The sequence below is a fragment of the Lipotes vexillifer genome, unplaced genomic scaffold (assembly GCF_000442215.2).
Source record: "Lipotes vexillifer unplaced genomic scaffold, Lipotes_vexillifer_v1.1 scaffold994, whole genome shotgun sequence".
Lineage (NCBI taxonomy): Eukaryota > Metazoa > Chordata > Mammalia > Artiodactyla > Lipotidae > Lipotes > Lipotes vexillifer.
Window position 1 is genome coordinate 741,902 of NW_006771292.1, and position 20,765 is coordinate 762,666.

The window sequence follows — 20,765 nt, forward strand, 5'->3', positions numbered from 1 at the left end:
AAGAGTGTCTTGAATTGTGCTTCACAGAAATGTCTCTTCTAGGGGGAAAATACTATGTGTGGGGAAATTTGCCTGTCCTCTCGCCACTTCCCTTCCACCGTACTGTGTGGTTGAGATGGGTAATTGGAGGATAGTCTTGAAGTGTCTCCTTTACTTGATCTGCTTGGGTTCAGTACTTTTCAAATGTGTGTCTTAAGCCCAGTGAAATGGGTATGTGGTTTCCAGTGAGACTATGGAGACACAGAGTTAGATAAGCATTGCCACATTCTCACAGCTCCCAAAAGTGGAGCCAGAAATCACACCCAGGAGGTCTGACTCCAGAGCCTGCCCTCTTAGCCACGCTGCTGCCTCGGTGAAGAATGGGGTCTCCCGATGAGAGCCAGAGCATCCACATGGATTTTATTTCCCTGGTCCTTCCCTTAGAGATGGTGCTCCTTGATGGAGGATTTGTACGAGTATTTTAAAACAGCTTTGAATAAAGAAAGGATCAGACCTAGAGTTTCCTGGCTCTAAGTATACCTTGAAGTTAGGATAAGGTGGTTACTGATGGATCTTGTTCACTGATGGGCTTACTTGAGGGTTTATGGCTCTTTTCTTCCTGGCCTCTGGCAGAAAGTTTAGAGCTCTGTGATGAGCACATGTTTTCTGGTCCTTTGTCTGGTAGTGAAGAATTACCAGAGCTATTCCATTAACGGAGTGGAAGATGATATCTATGTCACACTTGCTATTTCTTGAATATTAAACAATATTTAAATTAGTGTGTAATACACAGAGAAGGCTAGCAACATATTCAACATAGTCATTTTTTCAAACTATTAATGTTTCATCTCTGTCCCTTTTTATGGTAAATTTGGGTTTCAAGGAAGGTTTGGATTCTTTTTTGGCCTTTGTCTTTCAGAGCTCTGCTGGGAAGCTTTTTTATCCCAGAGACCACCACTTAATCTTTGTACTCAGCACTTTGAAGCTGCCCTCTGTTTTTGAACCTGTGCCTTTTTGGGGTTATTGATCTATGATTATAAAGAATTCCTTTTATTGCAATTTTAAAGAAAATAGCTTTAAAAAAGAAGCCCAGGTATGAGTGTCAATACAGTTTGAGTCAAAATTGGATGTTTTAAGTAAGCTAATGTAATTTAACTGTTCTTTGACATCACATAGGAATCTCCTGAGCTTTTATCATTTCAGGCTTTCTTTTGCTGACTTACATTTCTGTAAGCTAAATAAATGTGTTCAGATTAGTATTGGTGAGCATCTGTGTGCCATGCACTGTGCTAGGCACTTTTTAAAAAATTATGGAAATAATTAATTTAGAAAACTTCAGGAACTCAGAGGTTTTGTTTTGGTTTTTGTGGCTTTTGGCCACGCTGAGTGGCATGTGATCTTAGTTCCCCGACCAGGGATCGAATCCATGCCCCCTGCATTGGAAGCATGGAGTCTTAACCACTGGACCACCAGGGAAGTCCCATGTGCTAGGCATTTTTAATAAAATATTTTAACCTACTTGTCAGGTGGTAGACCCTGTCTTAAGACACTTGGGATATGGCAGTAAATAAAATCACAAAAATTCCTTTTGGATTATGAAGAGACAGATAATAAACGAATGCATGCAGTTGATGGTTATAAATACAGAAATAAAGCAGGGATGACAGATGAGGAGTGTCAGCCAGGCTGGTTGCAACTTAAATATTGGGGTCCAGCATGGCGTCACTAAGAAGCCTGTGTGGGTAGCTTGGTAAATAAGTTGGGCCCTGCCCTCACATAGCTTACAGTCTAGTGATAACTGCTGCTTGGTGAGCACTTACCATGAGGCTAGGGACTCTGCTAAATACCTGTGTACTTTTCATATGATGTCCTGGAATAAGGGCCATTATTTGCAGTTTCTCCAGAAGAAGATGGAAGCTTCAAGAGTTAAGTAAATTGCCGAGATGAACACAGCTAGTGGAACCTACATCTGACCCAAAGACCATGCTTTTGAACATGGAATTATACCATGTCAACTGTTGAAATATCTGTTGTAAGGGAATTAGCCTATTTGTAGATCAGACTGTCTTATTTTGGGTTCTGATGGGTTAGGCAATATCTTGGATGGCTCATAGAGAGACTGATACCATGAGCTTCTCCTCTGCCCTCACGCTTGCTCTATTTGGAATGCCTTGGGGTTGTGCCCTGTGGCCACAGCAGGGAAGGGAGCCGCCTGGTTACTAACTTGCATACAATGAGATGTGTTTGTTGTGTGTCAGAAGTTGACCTCTATTGACTCTAGCAAATCATTGACTACTTGAATTCCTGGCATTACATTTCAGTGATAGAACAGCAATTTGGCTGGCATGTGTGTCACTGTGTTCAAGAGCATGTTATAAATGCTCATATTCAGAAGGGATTGTGAAATGAGGGAAAGGTTGTAGTGCCAAGGTCACTGCTTATTGTGAGTGTTTATTCCAAAATAGGCCATACCTTGCGTTTACAATTATTGCTTTATCATAATACAAAGTAAATGAGTGTGTTGGACTAGAAACCTTTAGAGAGGGCTGTGGAAAGGAGATCAGGGGTTCAAGAGAGCTCTGTTCCTCTTTCTGCCCTCAGTGTACTTATGAGAAAAGTGGGGTGGTTTGCATTGACTGTTAAGAGTGTGGTGATTTTCAGCCTAATGTATCCTTTTCATTGAGTATTGATGGTTCTTTGTGCTTTGGTTAATGTCTGAAGTGTGTTTGTTGGTCATTAATATAAAAAGAGGCTATATATTTTATCACTTTTTTTTTTTTGCCCATGCTGTGTGGCTTGCGGGATCTCAGTTCCCCGACCAGGGATTGAACCCAGGCCATGGCAGTGAAAGTGCTGAATCCTAACCACTAGACCACCAGGGAATTCCCAGTATAACTCTTATTTTTTTAATTGTCAGTTTCTAGTGATTTTTTTCCCCCCACTTCTTTGAAAAATGTTGATTTTGTTTTTACAAGATGATTTTCTTTTTTACTTAAGAGATAAGCTATGATTTAAGTACTTGGGCTGTAAAATTTATTTGCTTTTTTGAAGTATGTATCTTTTTCTATATGTGTATTTTAAGTGTACAATTCACAGACTTTAGAGATGGAACTCACTTAAATAGCCAGCTTACAGATCAAAATATAAGAAATTTTCAGCACCCTAGAAGCCCCTCACCTTTTTCCAGTCACTTCCATCCTCCCCCACCAGGGTGAACAGTATCCTGACTCCTAACATCATATCTTTGTCATGCCTGTTTTTGTTCTCCACTTGAATGAATAATACAGTCTGTGCTCTGTTTGGCTTCCTTTACTTCCCGTTGTTTGTCAGATTGAACCATACAGCTGCAGGTTGTTTGTTCTCATTGCTATGGAATATTTCATTGTGTAGATATTCCATAATTTATCCATTCTACTGTTGAAGACATAGATGTAGCTCCAATTTATTCTATGATGAATTGTGCTTCTATAAAGGTTCTCATATATGACTTTTGGTGAACATCTGTAAGCATTTCTGTTGGGTGTATATCGAGGAGTGGAAGTACTAGGTCACAGAATATGCAAATACTGTATATTCAGCTTGAATAGATGCTACCAAGTGTATTAAAGTAGTTGGACCAATTTACATTTCCACAGTAGGGTGAGGGTTGCGGATTTTATTTTTGTTATGCTGTTTTGGGGGTAGGTGAGAGGCAAATGTTGTTCTTAAGTTCATTTCAGTTCATGTTTATCTTATGGGAAGGAATGGTTGTAGCTGTCTTCATGGATTCTTTGAAAGCTAAGTTAAATGTTTGTCTCCGTTTGTGTGCTCATTCTCTCCCCCTTTTCTTTGTCTCCCTGTGTATATATGTTATATATGTGTGTTTTATATGTCTTACACACATGATGTGTGTGTATACATATATATTTTCTTATAAATGTACTACTTATGACTCTTAGGCTGAAAAGCGACCTTGGAGGTCATCTAGCTCAGGCTCCTGCATCTCTCTGAATTAGCAATGATCCTGCTTAAGTCTCTGATGGAAAGCACCAATAGTTTAGGGTCATCCATCGCTTTGTTAATTAGCTTATGTTTTTTCGTCTTCAACATTGCGGTGACATCTGCCTCTATAACTTTCCCCACGAATGTCACGCCCTTTTACAGGTGGGGGGAAAACTCATGATGCTTATAATAGAGTGAAATCTCTTTAGGCAGAGATTCATGACTATGCTTTAAACTGCACTTTTCAATATCTGCAAGGTTTGGTCTCTGAGCAATTTTCTCTGGGGAACTTGAGTGAAAAAACCCTCACGCAAAGTGGAAAAGAAAACTCAGGGCAAAAGTACTTTTGTTTTTTCCTATTTAAGGTTTTTTCCCCCGTTTCCTGATTTTTGTTTCTGCCGTGAGCACGCATTGATTTTTTTCCCCCCTTTTGATTGGGTTTAAACATTGTTTAAAATGAAAACTTATAAATGCAAATAACACATTTAAAAAATCAGACTGGGGCTTCCCTGGTGGGACAGTGGTTGGGAGTCCACCTGCTGATGCAGGGGACACGGGCTCGTGCCCCGGCCCGGGAAGATCCCACGTGCCGTGGAGCGGCTGGGCCCGTGAGCCATGGCCGCTGAGCCTGCGCGTCCGGAGGCTGTGCTCCGCAATGGGAGAGGCCGCAACAGTGAGAGGCCCGCGTACCGCAAAAAAAAAAAATCAGACTAATGAATAAAGTAATGAAGAAAAGACAACCTTGCTTTTTATAGAAAACTGACAATTATATTTCATGAAATCAATGAATATGGAAAAATCCTTCTGATGGATAATATACCAAGGTTTCTGAACTTCCAGGTGGTATTAATATTCATAGAATTTTAGAATACAAATGAGTTTTTTCTAGTTAATAATTAACAATTTAAGGTTCATAGATGTTACTAATGGATATTTTCTTTTTTCTTTACAGGCAAGAAGAGACTGATAGGAGAGTGAAAAATGTAAGATATATTTAATGGGACATTATAAATGGTTTTTTTAGTTACATGTTCTGTGAAAAGGTAGTAGGATCTAAAAATACCTGATATATTCTCTATCCTTTTTCTAAGTTTTGCTAGAAACAAATTCTAAATGTGTTTAAATATGGTTGAAACATGTATTTTCTGACCTCATAGTATAAGAAGGTGGGTTAAATCTAGGGAGTGGGTCCTTACATGTTAGTAATGTGGTAAAGGCAAATGAATAGGCTGTAGGATTTTTAGGAGAGCAAGTCAGAAACCACCAAAATCAGACTTTAAGGAAAAACGCTAAATGTTTAAGGACTCTGGGTAATTGCCCAATGTAGATTTATATCTATAATATTCTGCATATTAGAAGAATTTCTAAAAATGTGACAGCTTTATTGAAAAACATAAGAGCTCAATATCATTACTAGGGAAGCCGAGAATTTTTTATGTTAAGTGTGCAGTCTGTAAGAGTGTTGGAAAACTATGACTTTAAAAGTTTAATTTATGTTTTCTTACCGTAAATTTTTTCCTTCGTCATGTGTACCGGTAGAGTATAAATACCTGTTGGGGTCTAGGCTTTTGCTCTGAGAATGTGCTCAGAGATGGAAATCTAAGAAGAATTAACATTTTTAGTGACCCTTCTCCTTTACATAATTTAAAAGAAAATCTACTTTTCAACCGTAGATACTGTCTTTTATCTAGAGTGCTCACTTGCATTTGAGCTTGCCATTAGTTACTAAATAGACCGATCTTGTTGTTTCATGGAATTTTTTTTTTTAAAGGTTTTGATAACTTTGTACTGGCTGGGAAGAAAAGCACAAAGTAACCCCTACTACAATGGTCCCTATCTTAATTTGAAAGCATTTGAGAATCTTTTAGGACAAGCTCTGACTAAGGTAAGGAAACTCTATCTATATGAGACAACTACTCTAACAGTGCTACCTCTCATCTTCCCCTTTCCCCATCGTCTCTTTTTTCCACATGCCCTCTGCCTTCTTCTACTCCCTCTATAATATATGGCGACTCTGATTGGGATGGGTGGAGAGGATTGTTACTCATTTGCTGGCCTTGTAAGCCACCACAAGGAGTAAGTATTTCAGAGCAGTTTCCAGGGTATATGATATAGGTATACGTATTTATTTCTTAATTTTAGGTAACTCAACAAAATACTAATTTACTTTTTTTCTTAGGCACTTTATATAACCTAACTCTTTCTATATTCATTATGAACTTAACGTGTAATAGAGACGTACTTCAGGGCTATTAATATGTATGGAAGTTACTCATTTCTTTATCTTACTGTCTTGCCATGAGTCATTATATCTCAAGTGCCAGCACTGACCAGAGTTGGCCAAATCTTCACTGATAATATTCAAATGGGACAATTAACTTCACTATGGGGGTATTTATGCAGGAGAACCTGCTGTGTGCAGAAGAAAATATGTCATCAAAATAATATATGATCATCTAATTAATAGTAGTTGCTTGATGGGTCTTTATGATGATTAATCAGGCATTTAACATTAGTCTCTGGCACATTGTAAGGATGTAATAAATGTTAGTTACTATAATTGGAAGATAGAAGTTTTAGGATGAAAATGATCACTTTGCCTTATAACTACTCTGATCTCTAAATAGTTTTGCCTGAACCCAGCCACATACACTATAGGGAGATGGGATTATAGTCTAGAAGTTTAGGGTATTCCTTCTGGATTTTTATTTTCTAATTGTAAAGACTTGATAATACCCTATTTAAATTCCTTAAAACAGTTAATTCAGATAACAGTTGAGATAATACCATGCACAAGCATTGTACTAGTTGTTGAGAAAACACTCATACAAGGCTGATGACCCATCCTTACAGCACAACCCTCTGATGTAGACAGATGAACAGGTAGGTCAGTGCAATGGAGGAGGGCAAGGCTCTGAAGGATGAATGTGGCAGGGATTTGAGCAAGGGCAAAGCCTTGCCTTACAGGTATTTCAGCTAAGAAAACATCCAGTTAAAAATAACATAGGACTTTGGCTCTTGCATTAGTGTTCTCATTACAGCCTTTGGTTCTTTTTATGGCAGTCTGACTCAGGTTGAATCATCCTAGTAGAGTGTTTGTGCTGGGAATGCTTTATTCGAGGCTGCTTCCTGTCACCAGTATCAAAATCAGAGTAGATAAAAAAGAATTTTCAGGGACCTCCCTGGTGGCACAGTGGTTAAGAATCTGCCTGCCAGTGCAGGGGACACGGGTTCAAGCCCTGGTCTGGGAAGATCCCGCATGCTGCAGAGCAACTAAGCCCGTGTGTCACAACTACTGAGCCTGTGCTCTAGAGCCCGTGGGCCACAACTACTGAGCTCATATGCCACAACTACTGAAGCCCGTGTGCTTAGAGCCCATGCTCTGCAACAAGAGAAGCCACCGCAGTGAGAAGCCATGCACCACAACAAAGAGGAGCCCCCGCTCGCCACAGCTAGAGAAAGCCCACACAGCCATATGACCCACGCAGAAGACCCAATGCAGCCATAAATAAATAAATGAATAAATAAATAAATTTATTTAAAAAAAAAAGAATTTTCATAGGTAAAACTATAGTTGTGGTTCCATTCCATTATTATGGAGTGTGGAGAGCCATAAGAGGTGCGTGAATATATGAGCTATTTTGTATCTGTTCTGTTAAAATCAAAATCATTGTGTTCATCAGACTTTTCTCCCTTAACTAGATAATGCTTAATGGCCAATCCAAAATATATATTAAAAAAAATACTTGCAGTAAGCTGTTGACCCTTAGTCATCCTATAAGTTGTAGGTGACTCATTTTAGGTGACTTGTCAGAGTAAAGTCCTTGGTGGGGGTTAGGGGGAGGAACCAGGCAACGGGGCCAAACTTAAGTTCTTTTATAACCATGGTGGCACATCATCATTATCTTTAACACTTACGAGGTCAAAAATCATCTCCTTGAGTTGAACTCTAAGGCTTCAACAAGTGTGTGTCTAAGAAACCTGGTAAATCTAAAGATTTACTTAGAATTTTAAAATCTATATTTTTTAAGAAGTATTTTGGTGGTACCAGCACTAAGCCCAGCTTCCCTATCCGCTTGGAAATAGGGTACAAAGCAGGCACTTTCATTTTCATGCTAGGATGTCAACTCTAATTCCAGGGTGTGTGTGTCGTCTAAAATATATGAAATCTCACATAAATCTACTAGATCCTACTGGCACTTAAACACTTGTCAAACATTTCAACCACGAATTAGCATCCAGTCTTAGCCAAAAGTATGCCTGAGACACAGCTGCTAATTATTCATTGTAAACATTCTTTCTTCAGCTTTTTCATATCTTGAGAATGTTCCTAATTAAAAGTTGAAAGAATAGTACAACAAATACCCACCTGTGTTCCATCGGATTTAATCATTAAACATGTCCCATATTGGCTTTATTTATGTATCCATCTGTGTTTTAATTAATCATTTCAAGGTAAATTGCAGACAACTCACCCCTGAATACTCGGCATGCATCTCTTAACAGTAAGAATATTCTTCCATATACCTGTGATGTCTACTAGACCAAAGAACAGTCGTGAATTCCCCATTAGTTAATATCCAGTCTATATTCAGAACATCCCAATTGTCTCCCAACTCTCTTTCATAGCTTTTTCTCTGAATAATGATTTAATGGAAGCTGACATATTACATTTGGTTGTTAAAGAACCTAGGAATTCCTGGGGCTTCCCTGGTGGCGCAGTGGTTAAGAATCCTCCTGTCAACGCAGGGGGCACAGGTTCGATCCCTGGTCCGGGAAGATCCCACACGCTGTGGAGCAACTAAGCCTGCGTGCCGCAGCTACTGAGCCCGCATGCTGCAACTACTGAAGCCCGCGTGCCTAGAGCCATTGCTCCGCAACAAGAGAAACCACCACAATGAGAAGCCCGTGCACTGCAATGAAGAGAAGCCCCCGCTCACCTCAACTAGAGAAAGCCCGCACACAGCAACGAACACCCAAAGCAGCCAAAAATAAATAAAATTAAAGGAAAAAAAAAAAAAAAAGGAAAACCCTCTGCTTTAAAAAAAAAAAAAAAAAAAAAAGGAAAACCCCTTCTTTTAAAAAAAAAAAAAAAAAAAGAAAAACCCTTTTTTTTAAAAAAAAAAAAAAAAAAAAAGGAAAACCCCCTGCTTTAAAAAAAAAAAAAAAAAAAGAACCTAGGAATTCCTATCTCTGTATTAGTATCATCACCTGAAAGTAACATTTCTGATTTTTACTATAGTAACAAAATTACCTTCACCATATTAAAAAAAATTATAGTTACTAGCTATTCATTGAGTACTATGTATTAGAACTATGCTAAAGGCTTTATAAATTCTACTTACATGCTAATTTTAAAAAGTCCAATTGTATTTTGCTATTAACTTTCCTAGAGGAATGTTAGTTAAAAATGCTTATTTTAGTAAGTTCTATATGATTTACAAACCTATGGTTAATAACATTTACATATTTCTGTATAGCTGTTATATGAGCTAAAGAAATATTTCATTTGGATCCAGGGAAAATGTTTTATATTCAACAAACAAGTCTACATTCCTTGGTTCACATCTAGGTTTTGAGTGAAAATAAATGAATTTGTGAAGTGTACGCCTGCTATTCTTGCCCCTCTCTCTTTTAAAACTTTTCTTTTTGTTAAAGAACTTTGTTATGGTGTTTTTGTTTATTTAATAAAAATGAGCCCTAATATTTCCTGGAGGTAGGCTGAATATAATCTTATTAACTTTTCTCCTTTTGGATATCAAAATTAAGGTTGGCTTTTCTCATTGCCTCCTTTCATGTTTATTGCTAGAAAACTGTAGATAATAATTGATTTTAGCCTTTGAATGTTACTCTAATTATTAGCTTTTCTTTTATTAAAATGTTCCCCCTTATTATTACCTTATTAAATAATATTGAATACCTCCATATAGTCACATGAGTGCCAAGTATTAGTTGTGGGAAAACATTTACAGATTTATATTCTGATTTTTATCACATTTTTTTCTGATATTTAATGGGGCAGTCTCATTGCCTCGCCTAGCAAATGCAGCACAACATGAGCTATTGCAAATAAATAAGCGATAACTGATTACATTTTTGGAAGTGTATGCTAACTTACAAGTCTTTAAAAAATGTTCTTCAGGCACTTGAAGAGTCCAGCTTCCTGAAGAGGACTGGCAGAGACAGTGGTTACGGTGATATCTGGTGCGCTGAGCGTGGAGAATTTCTTGCTCCTCCAGGCAACTATAAGAGAGAAGATTCATTTGAAAGCTTGGACTCTTTGGGGTCTAGGTCATTCACAAGCTGCTCCTCTGATATCACGTTGAGGGGGGCACGTGAAGGTGAGTTACGTTTTGGACTGGACGGTTTATTTTTATTTCTTTGTGTATTGAGAGAAAATGGGGAATTGGAGAGAGTAGAAAAAAGGAGTGAAACTATTGAGGCAAAAATTTCGCCAAGAAGTATATTTTTGTAGAGATGGAAATATAATTGGAGGTGTCTTTTCTTTCCTTCTTTCCTTCCTCCCTCCCTCCCTCCCTTCCTTCCTTCTCTCTGTCTCTCTTTCTGTCTCTCTGTCTCTCTTGTTCCTTCCTCACTATATTGCCACTAGAGGGGTGATAGTTTCACTTCTTTTAATCTTCTGTTTTTGGAGGAGTTTGGGGAAGAGACAGTTAACTATGACCTGTTTTATCAGCGATAATCTATCCTAATTCTTTTCTCTCCAGATTCAGGTTTAATAATCTCTGCCTCTGAGGCCTAGTAACTGCTATATCTAAACATAAAAAAGAAAGTAAATAAGATTCTATAAAAGTCTGTTCTAGTTCCTGAATAAGCTTTCTTCCCTTTTCTTACTTTTCTGCAAAAGATTAAAAAAAAAAACAACAACTTCTAAGAAAAAACAGGAAAATATTTTAATAATTATCTCTACCTAAGAAAAGAAATGATTGATATCTGTCATGATAGAATATTATGCTAAACTTTGATTAAGTAACAACACTGGCGTTGTGTTAGAAAACATCTTTTGCGTCTGTCAGGGTCAGAGTAAACCCAGGACAAGTGTGAAAGGAACGTGTTAATGAAAGTCTTTCTGTTGTGGGAAGGAACTTTCTTTCAAAATCCCAATATCATGGTCAAATCTGTTATTTAAATGCAAGTCTTTTTCCTCTGGCTACTGGGTGGTGTCAGAAATTTCTGACTGTATGCCTCTCGCAATTCAAATTGACTAGATTGAAACCACAAGTGAAGTTTCTTGAACTGTTTCTATGCTTCCACCATCAGCATGAAAAATTGAGGGTTCTGGTTGTGAGTTTTTGCCGGATTGTTAGAGAGTTTACTTTGCTTGTTTATTTTGATTATTATTCTTTATTTTAAATGTTTTTCCTAATGTTTTTATTATAAAAAATTTCAAACATCAGCAAAGTTGGAAGAATTTTACATGAATACCCATGTACCTGCCACCTAGTTTTACCATAACATTTTACTGTGCTTGCTTTCTCACATACCAAGCTCTCATTTTCTATGCATTAATTATCCATCTTATTTTTTGAGGCACTTCAGAGAACATTACAGTTGTCCTAAATGCTTCAGCATGCAATCATTAGCTAGAATTCAACCGTTATTTGCTGTTGTTCTTTTAATGTAAATTTACATAAAAGCAATGTACAATGAATTTGTTTTTCAAAAATAGAATGAATCCACAAATATTATAACAAAACCCCAAATTCTTTAGCTTTTTGAGTAGTCATGGCATTTAAACGTTTCAAAAGTGAATGGCTATTTGAGTTAACCTTTACAATTACTGCTGTATTTGTTGGCTGTTTGCTGTCTAGGTTTAATGTTTTCATAGCCCAGATGACTCTTATAATAGTTTTAAGGAAATGACTCTGAGTTCATAATTCATCTGAGTGATTAAAGCTGTAAAAAGCAGAGGTTGAAATTCTCAACCCACTATATTACTTTGTCCTGACTGAAGAACCTAACACATGTGATGTTTAAATTTATATCTGACCAACAGAAATAAAAGGGACACGTATGGAAGGCATGTGGGAGTATACAGATTCCAGTCAGTTCAAATGCAGTGGTCCAGTGGTGTGACTTGAAGCACTGTCCTCAGATACTTGTTGGGTTGGGTTCCTGGCCCTTGTGAGGAAAAGCAGAGGGTTACTGTCACGCTGCTTCCTGATCTTGGCAAAGGAGTCGCAGACCATGTTTGAAGAGGGTGGAAGTGAAGACTTGGTAATTGCAACTGAGGAAAAAAAAAAAAAGAAAATCCTGGGGGCCACCAGGATGATAAAACGTTTTTGTGATCAGTATGTTGAAATTCTGCTACCTACCAGGTTGTAGTCCCAAATTGATGATCAATGTAATATTGATGATAAGATAATATTTTTAGGTTATAACAGAATTGCAAAGTCATATTCCTTAGTTTTATATGAAGCCTCTGTTGACTGAAAAAAAAAAAAAAAGCAAAAACACAATCTAAAGGTTGAGAATTATGTTTTATTCAGCAGACTTGCTGAGGACTTAAGCCCAGAAGACAGTGTCTCAGTTCTGAGGGACTGCTCTGAAGAGGTAAGGGTGGAGCCGGGGTAAATAGGAGTCTTTGTAAAACAAAACAAACAAAAAAACAAACAAAAAACAACTCACTCAGGTAGTCAGAACATCAAAAGATTACTGTTAATTAAAGAAAAACCAGACATCTCAAGTTAATGAATTTCAGGCTTTCCTATGTATGGAAAGATGAAAGAGTCTGGGCTCACTGAAATCATTCCTTTGACATGCACCTTCACTATATGGGGCGAGTAGCCTGCTTTTCTCCATCCTGAATCCCCTCAGGGTGCACAGTCGGGGACAGGTGCAGTGGCTGCTGGCTGGATGGCCGCAATATCCTTTGTTTACTGATACGGCAGGTGGCATTTTTCATCCATATCTCTTACCAGATCAAGAATATTTGCCTACTCCGCAGCATACTGTACTGGACTAAAAAAAAAAAAAAAAGTAGCTTAAAAAATTCCGAAGTAGAAGGACCTTTTGTACAAATTTCACATGTACAAGATTTTAGCAAGAATCCTTGACTTTTCTCTCTTATTTTCAAAAAATGTACTAATCTAGAAGGCAGTAAAAACAAAGCGCGAGATTATTGACTATTAATCCTTCTGGTCATAGCTGCTATACTTCCTCCTTTCTTTCCATGACTTTCCTTTCCCTGTTCCCGTCTCAAGGTCTCCTAGCTGTGTGTTCAACCGCTTCCCGTAGCCTCCTCTCTGTTACTACTGTAGACTCCTGCCAGGCACGGGGGAGGGGACGAGACTGCCTTTGGCTCAGGTTTACCCTGCAGGTGTGCTCCTGCCTAGAGCCCACAGCTCCCAGGTCCTCAGGTACTGTGCACAGCCAGCCTCTGAGAGCTCTGGCGGGAAGCATGCAACATTTGCAAAGTTTCTTAACAAATACACAGAGGCAGGAAGAAAAAGGCAGAATGGGAGGCAGCTGAAGCTTGTATCTATCGTATCTATATCGTATCTATTGTAATGTTTTGTACCCTCATTTCTTCCCATGTATTTAAAAGAACAAACTGACTTTTTTGAGAACAGATTAGTGTCTGTATCTCTCTGACCTTGAGGTGTATCAAAGTGTATTCTTTCAAATTTGTGTGTAAATGATGTTGAATCAAAATACAAGGTTCCCAATATTTCCGTGACCACCGTCAGAAAAAGCCTCGAGTTCTGTGTTCTCTTAATATTTGGGGGGGACATTAGAAGTCATTTGGTCCAACCTCATGTGTAATGTGTGATTCTTGCTCATAGGGGTCTCACAAGGATCTATCAAACTTCTTTGTGCTTTTTGCATCTCTTTCTTTGTCTTCCCTTGTCTCTCGCCTCACAGAAATTTTGGATGACTGCATGATTTATTTTAAATGACTGAGTTTCCCTCGAACTACATTCAGATCTCACTTTAGGCATCTTTGACTTGATTGCTAGATTTTATTCACATGTATTCCAGCAACAAATTTTATGACAAATCGTGAGGGCAAGGAAGAAAAGGGGTTCAGCCGTAAACCGGGACTTTTTCTGCTTAGAATGTGCAACAGTGAAAGAATGTACTGCATGCATCTCCAGTATGCAAAGCAAGTTCTTCCTGATGGGTCTTATCACAACTTCATGACAAATTTCTAAAAATATTCCCTGCAGTTAGCAGTAGAGCACTGGGTTTCCAAGGGAAAGACAAAAGCAGGCATGCTGTGTGGGTTTCAGTTAGACGAGTAATCTGGAGAGTAAAGCAAATTCTTGTGCCTTTTTTTTTTTAATAGGTTGTGAAAGTGACACAGATTCTGAATTTACATTCAAAATGCAGGACCATAATAAAGATGATATGTCATATCGAAGGATTTCGGCTATTGAACCAAAGTCTGCTTTACCATTTAATCGCTTTTTACCCAACAAGGGTAGACAGCCATCCTATGTGCCGGCGCCCTTAAGGAAGAAAAAGCTGGACAAAAATGAGGATAACAGAAGAAGCTGGGCAAGCCCAGTCTACACAGAAGCCGATGGAACATTTCCAAGGTACTGGGATGCGAGCTGATTGTTGAATTTTAAAATTCAGTCTGCTTTGTGAATTTGCCAGGATATTTAAATTTGGTAAAAAGGAATGGTCCTTAAAATGTATTTCACAGATAACATAAAACTTCACTAATGAAATATTTCTTTTACTTACCTATATTTTTAGTCAACCATATCTTGAAGAGATTTCTTCCGTTTTAGAATGTCAGCGTATGATTTGCCGGTTCTTTTTTTAGATGCATGCCTTTAGCTCACTGGTTATCTTTCAGCTTCCTGGATGACTTACATTGTTCATTGTGAGCTCTGCTGTGTTACTTTCTTCCATTTTTTTTTTTTTTCTGTGTTGACTGAGCTCAGTGGACACAAAAAGAATCCTTTTATTTCCCATCAAATCAGCAGAGCAAAGCATGATTTTTCGAATCCAGCTTCTTATCAGAAGGAGGTGTATGGTTCTGAAAGTGGATCAGACTCGGAGGAGGAACGGAGGTTGCCGGATGTAGTTTTGGATGACTTAGCCAACCGTAGATTCCAAACGAAAAAGAGGCCCGAGGGTTTCATCTCGAAAAGCATCTCTCCTAAGTCTTGTGCACCAATCTTTTCTCCTGCTGACCCATTAGCCACTGGGCTATACAGAATGATGAGGTCAGAAAAATTTCTCTTGGATTGGAATGTCTATTATGCTCTTGATTTTTCATATGTAAAGTAACACCCCAGATGGTTTGCAATTTGTCTCTTTCTTTTAACACATTTTGTAGTTGTCTTTGGCCCTTCTGTATCAAGCTCTTCTCTAATTAAAATGAGATGCTATTATAATGCCTTAACTTTGTTGTAGGAGCTGGAATGATGAGACTGATGAGAATGGGAACTAATTGGCTGCATTCACAGTGTAAACTTTGTGAGACAGAAAGCATGCCTCTTGTGTTCTGTGTCACAAATTGCTCACGCGGTGTCTTAACTGGTTGGATGTTTTGAACAGTAACGAGAGGAGAACTTGGGGCACAAACGTGGAGAACTGGCCAACAGTACAAGAAACTTCAGACTCCTCTTGTTATTTGGAAGAGGCAGAAGAAAAGACAAGCATACCCAACACTGTAAGGGATGATCTTTATGTGCGAAAGCTAAGCCCAATCATGCCAAGCCCAGGGAATGCTTTTGATCAGTTTCTTCCCAAATGCTGGATCCCAGAAGATGTGAACTGGAAACGAATAAAAAGGGAAACTTATAAACCATGGTATAAAGAATTTCAGGGATTCAGGTTTGTCTTTGTGCATGTTTCTTTTATTCTGGTGTCCATTCGGTACCCTGGCTGGGTACATTCTATGTGTGCTTTTCATGAGAGAGGTTAATTTCCCTTCAACATCTGTAGAATTGCTAACTGAACAAACTACTGTTTAAATTTAAACTTTAGGATCTGGATCGTAAAAAGTCCTCTCCATAGCCAGAGCTTGACATTATTTTTAGTCGCATCGTTCTCCAATTCTTTGTCTTCTTTTCTCTTTCCTTTCTCTATGTCACTCCACGGTAGAAGGAATTCAGACTCTGACGATGAGGATTCAGGCTCTGACAGAAGCTCCGCCATTTTTAGTAGAATACAAAAAGCAGATCATAGGCTAGACAGCAACTGTCAAAGATGTTCACTCTTGCTGGAACTGGCTAAGAAATGGACCAGAAACTCCCGGGACACCCATGCAGCCAGGAGAACTAGTGGTGCTTCAGATGAGCCCAGGTGTACCTGCCTGCATGAGCCCGCCTGCTTGGAGTCTGGCCTGTGACACTTGGGCCAGCTTCTGTTGCTACTTTAACCTCTGACCATGACATGCTGAGTCATGAACACTTAGGCACTTAATGTTTAGTTATAAAAGCATAACATATGACATCGTGCTTTCTGTGCAAGCATGTGAGCTTGAAATTCTATAGGATTAAATATTCTTTAGCATAGTCACGTACGAGAGAGTATATATTTACAAGTGGCATAGACAGTTCTTGGGAAAACCGTTTCTAAAAGGCTTCTTAGGCAGTTGACCTAATTTTACAGTTGTGCTATGTGTGGAGCTGTGGAGAAAGGAAATAACTTATAGACAGACACTGGGACAGGCAAGACGTGGGAAAATGCAAAGAAAAGACTCACAGGAGTCTTTAATAAAGCTTCAGAGCATTTTATTTAATCTGCTGACCACCTGTGCCTGTTGCATAAAGTGCTTATTGCTCAGCTCTTGAAGATCATTGCTGCTTCTCTGGGAGGGGACTTAGGTCGTTGTGGCCAATGGGATGAGGAAGGGGTGGAAGGGAACACTGTGTATATCAGGGAGCTTCACTCTCTTCCCGTTCTGGCCCCATCACTTGGCCTCAGTGGTGCCCACTGAGAGATGCACTCTGCTCTTATTCCTTTAAATGGTATCCAGGAAAGTCATGGATTACGGCACTAAATGCTGGTCTTTCTTCCCAGCAAGAGTCCCTCCCATGGCCGCCCAAAATAATTTACCCACAGTGACTGGCTAGTTGGTCTGCTACCTAATTACCTTTTCTCTCCAAATTTAATAAGATTCTCCCTTCCTTTTTCTTTTCTATGCTTCAGTCAGTTTTTATTACTTCAGGCCCTCCAGACATATTCTGATGACATCTTGTCTTCCGAAACACATATCAAAATTGATCCCACTGCTGGCCCAAGGCTCATAACACGCAGAAAGAATCTCTCTTACACACCAGGATATAGACCAGATGACCTGGAGATGCCAGCCCTGGATCCTGACTTAGAGAATGATGATTTCTTTGTCAGAAAGACTGGGGCTTTCCATGCAAACCCATGTGTTCTTCGGGCTTTCGAAGACTTAAGAAGGCTTTCTGGGCAAGACAATCCTGTAGAGCAAGATATAATACTGCAGTGTAGGGAAGGTGAACTGGTGCTTCCAGACCTAGAAAAAGATGCTATGATTGTTCGCCGCATTCCTTTCCATGCAAACCCATGTGTTCTTCGGGCTTTCGAAGACTTAAGAAGGCTTTCTGGGCAAGACAATCCTGTAGAGCAAGATATAATACTGCAGTGTAGGGAAGGTGAACTTGTGCTTCCAGACCTAGAAAAAGATGATATGATTGTTCGCCGCATTCCAGCACACAAGAAAGAGGTGCCTCTGTCGGGAGCCCCAGATAGAATACCAGCCATCCCTTTCCCCGAACCCTGGACTCTTCCTCCGGAAATTCAAGCAAAATTTCTCTGTGTACTTGAAAGGACATGCCCACCTAAAGAAAAAAGTAATAGCTGTAGAGTGTTAGTTCCTTCCTGGAGGCAGAAGAAAGATGACATGTTGGCTCGTAAGATCCAATCTTGGAAGCTGGGAACTACTGTGCCTCCAGCCAGGTTCACCCCTGGTCCCTGCAGCGAGGCCGACTTACAGAAGTGGGAGTCCATCCGGGAGGCCAGCAGGCTTAGGCACAGGAAGCGGCTGATGGTGGAGAGGTCAGAGTGTGTTTCTGCAAGGATTTGCTTGTCATGGATGGTCTTGTGTGACTTTTCTTGTGTGAGAAAGTGGCATCGTATTGCCCAGCTCTGCATGTCATGAGCCATTTGGAAGCATCCTGTAAAACATTGATTTTGCTTTGAGAAACCTTTAGTCTTTGTGTGGAAAAAGTGCAATTCCATATTTGCATGTCTCAACATCACCTCTCTGAGACCTGTTTAAGAAGGTGTATACACAAATGTTGCCCTTGGCCTTAAGGATGACTCTGATACTATTCTGCCACATAGATGTTTCACGAAAATGTTTTCCAGTTATATTTACAGACTTTTATTCTCACGTCCAGGCATTTCTGAAACAGTCTGGTTGTTTGGTTTTACATGTTTCTCATATTTCAGAGTACATGATTTTCGTGTAAAAATTTCCCTTAAAATATGGCATTGCAAGTTTCATTTAACTTGATTTTGATTTTTGATTTTGACCTAGACTTCCTGGACTATCGATGTGTGACTTTTTAAATTTATGGTTTAAAGTTCAGTGCAAACATTATTAAAATGCATGAATGTTATTTGCTGTCTGCTACACTTTACATGTATGTAATTATGGCCATTTTGATAATGAGTCTGCATTTATGTGTTATGCAGCTTGCTGTTTTGATGACTGTTCAGTTTGTTGAACTTTGGGATCGACAAATATTGGGTTAAATGAAATTAGTAGATCTAAATCTAACTTATTAGTTCCTGGCAACAGGAGGCTTTTTTAAAAATGGGTTTGTTGGTTCAAAGGGAATCAGGAAATTCTTTATCTTAATCTGAATTCCTTGAGATATGAGATCAATGAGATTTTGAGACATGATCAAGAATGTGACTGAAGAAACAGCCTTTTGAGATTTGTCCATCTCTAGTTCAACTCTTAAAGATGCTGATTTAGAAACTAACACAACTAGAAAAAATGATTTTTAATTTTTGGTTTTCTGATTTCTTAGACTCTTTCAAAAGATTTATGGTGAGAACGGGTAAGTTTTGTGGTTCACAGTAAAAAAAAAAAATCTGCATTTTTTTTGTCATTTGTGTAATACGTCCTTGCACTTCTATCCTGGCATGTCACTAAATGGGGGTGCTCTGTGCTGTGCATGAGACTTAAAAAATGGGAAATCTTTCTTAATTCTGCAACCAAATGGTAATATTTCTGTCTGAGTGCCCAGTGCATGAAGTCCTATAGGACAGCAACAGTTTGTTTTATTAGAAGTCGAAAATTCAGGCGCTTTTTTTTTTTTTTCCTTAAGGAGTTGATTAAAAGTCACAAAAACACGTGCCTGAGATTAGGTGTATTTATTTTGGTATCTGATTGCTGCATAGACCAAACCTCTCATTTCTGGATGTTGAAGCCCAAATAACTACGTTTTAGAATATCTATGATGGAAAAAGAGTATTAGCATTTACTTTGAGGTTGGAATGCATGCAGTTGGCATTATCTATGTACTCTCAGTTCAAGGGGAGCTTTGTTAGTTGGGATGGTGAGTGGCATTAGTCTTCCCTTAGTAGGATTTGGAAACATTTTCCAGATTCCTGATTAGGGTAAAATTTTATAACATGGCTGTATTATAAAGGCAAATCAGACTTCCAAAACTGCAAAAAAATTAAAATATTGGTAGTTTCCAATATAGCTGCAAGGACTATATTTAGAACTAATTCCCAGTTTTTGTCTACATTGGTCCTCTGTATCTGAGGATGCAGATCCTGGAACCAATCCCCCTCGGATACGGAGGGGCGACTGTCCTGTTGTTTAATTCTAGTCACCTGGTAGACATAAAATATGATAAAAATAATTTCCTGGAAATATTTTCCCTTTCTAGAATAACTGAGTTAAAATAAATACTTTTTTACTTTTAGTACACACTAACTATGTAGACTTAGTCATTCTTAGTGCAGAATAACCAGCTGGCTACATCTTAATATTTTATATCAAACTTTCTGTAACTTTGTGAACCTAACTGCTAATACTTTTTGATCAAGAAGAAAATTTAAGTATGTCAAATATTTTAATCTGCCTAAGCCTTTTCATCTTTAAGGTTCTCTAATTTTAAAATAATTAATTAATTAATTAATTAATTATTGGCTGCGTTGGGTCCTCGCTGCTACGCACAGGCCTTCTCCAGCTAAGGCGAGGGGGCGGGACCACTCCTCATTGTGGTGTGCAGCCCTCTCATTGCTGTGGCTTCTCCTGTTGCGGAGCACGGGCTCTAGGGTTGCGTGGGCTGCAGCAGTTGTGGCTCGCGGGCTCAGTAGTTGTGGCTCGTGGGCTCTGGAGCGCAGGCTCAGTAGTTGTGGTGCGTGGGTCTACCTGCTCCCGGCATGTGGGATCTTCCCGGACCAGGGTTCGAACCCGTGTACCCTGTATTGGTAGGCGGATTCTTAACCACTGTGCCACCAGGGAAGTCCCAGGTTCTCTAATTTTGATAGCTTTGGATAATTTTGATAATGTGGAGATCTTGGAAGGTACTAAAAATTACTATTTAAAGCAATATAGCCATTCTAGATGTCAAAGATGTAAAGGAGCAATGGGCAACTAATTTCAAGTACTTCTCAGCCATTGACTTTAAAAATCAGGCTCCCAGCATGCTTTAAGTGTGCCTTGCAAAGGCACATTATCTCCTATCCGGTTTCTCATGTGTGCTTAAAGCGTTTCCATCAGGGAAGGTGAACAAGGCAATTTTTAGCATGACGCTTAAGCATCTGCTAATCTCAATTCATCATGGGAAAGCTGTTTTAACTTGATAAACAAATCTTTGCAGTAT

General features: G+C 38.9%; 1 protein-coding gene across 1 annotated transcript in view; it reads left to right on the forward strand.

The window, feature by feature from the left end:
- The window catches only part of LMO7 (LIM domain 7), a 97,674-nt gene that overhangs the window by 31,340 nt on the left and 45,569 nt on the right, over nucleotides 1-20,765 (forward strand). The window contains exons 2-9 of the mRNA XM_007446598.1: nucleotides 4,913-4,943; nucleotides 5,732-5,845; nucleotides 10,103-10,301; nucleotides 14,267-14,519; nucleotides 15,493-15,771; nucleotides 17,092-17,408; nucleotides 17,568-17,970; nucleotides 18,954-18,983. Coding sequence (XP_007446660.1) covers nucleotides 14,305-14,519; nucleotides 15,493-15,771; nucleotides 17,092-17,408; nucleotides 17,568-17,970; nucleotides 18,954-18,983 — 1,244 coding nt within the window. The 5' untranslated portion in view covers nucleotides 4,913-4,943; nucleotides 5,732-5,845; nucleotides 10,103-10,301; nucleotides 14,267-14,304. The remainder of the gene's footprint in view (nucleotides 1-4,912; nucleotides 4,944-5,731; nucleotides 5,846-10,102; nucleotides 10,302-14,266; nucleotides 14,520-15,492; nucleotides 15,772-17,091; nucleotides 17,409-17,567; nucleotides 17,971-18,953; nucleotides 18,984-20,765) is intronic.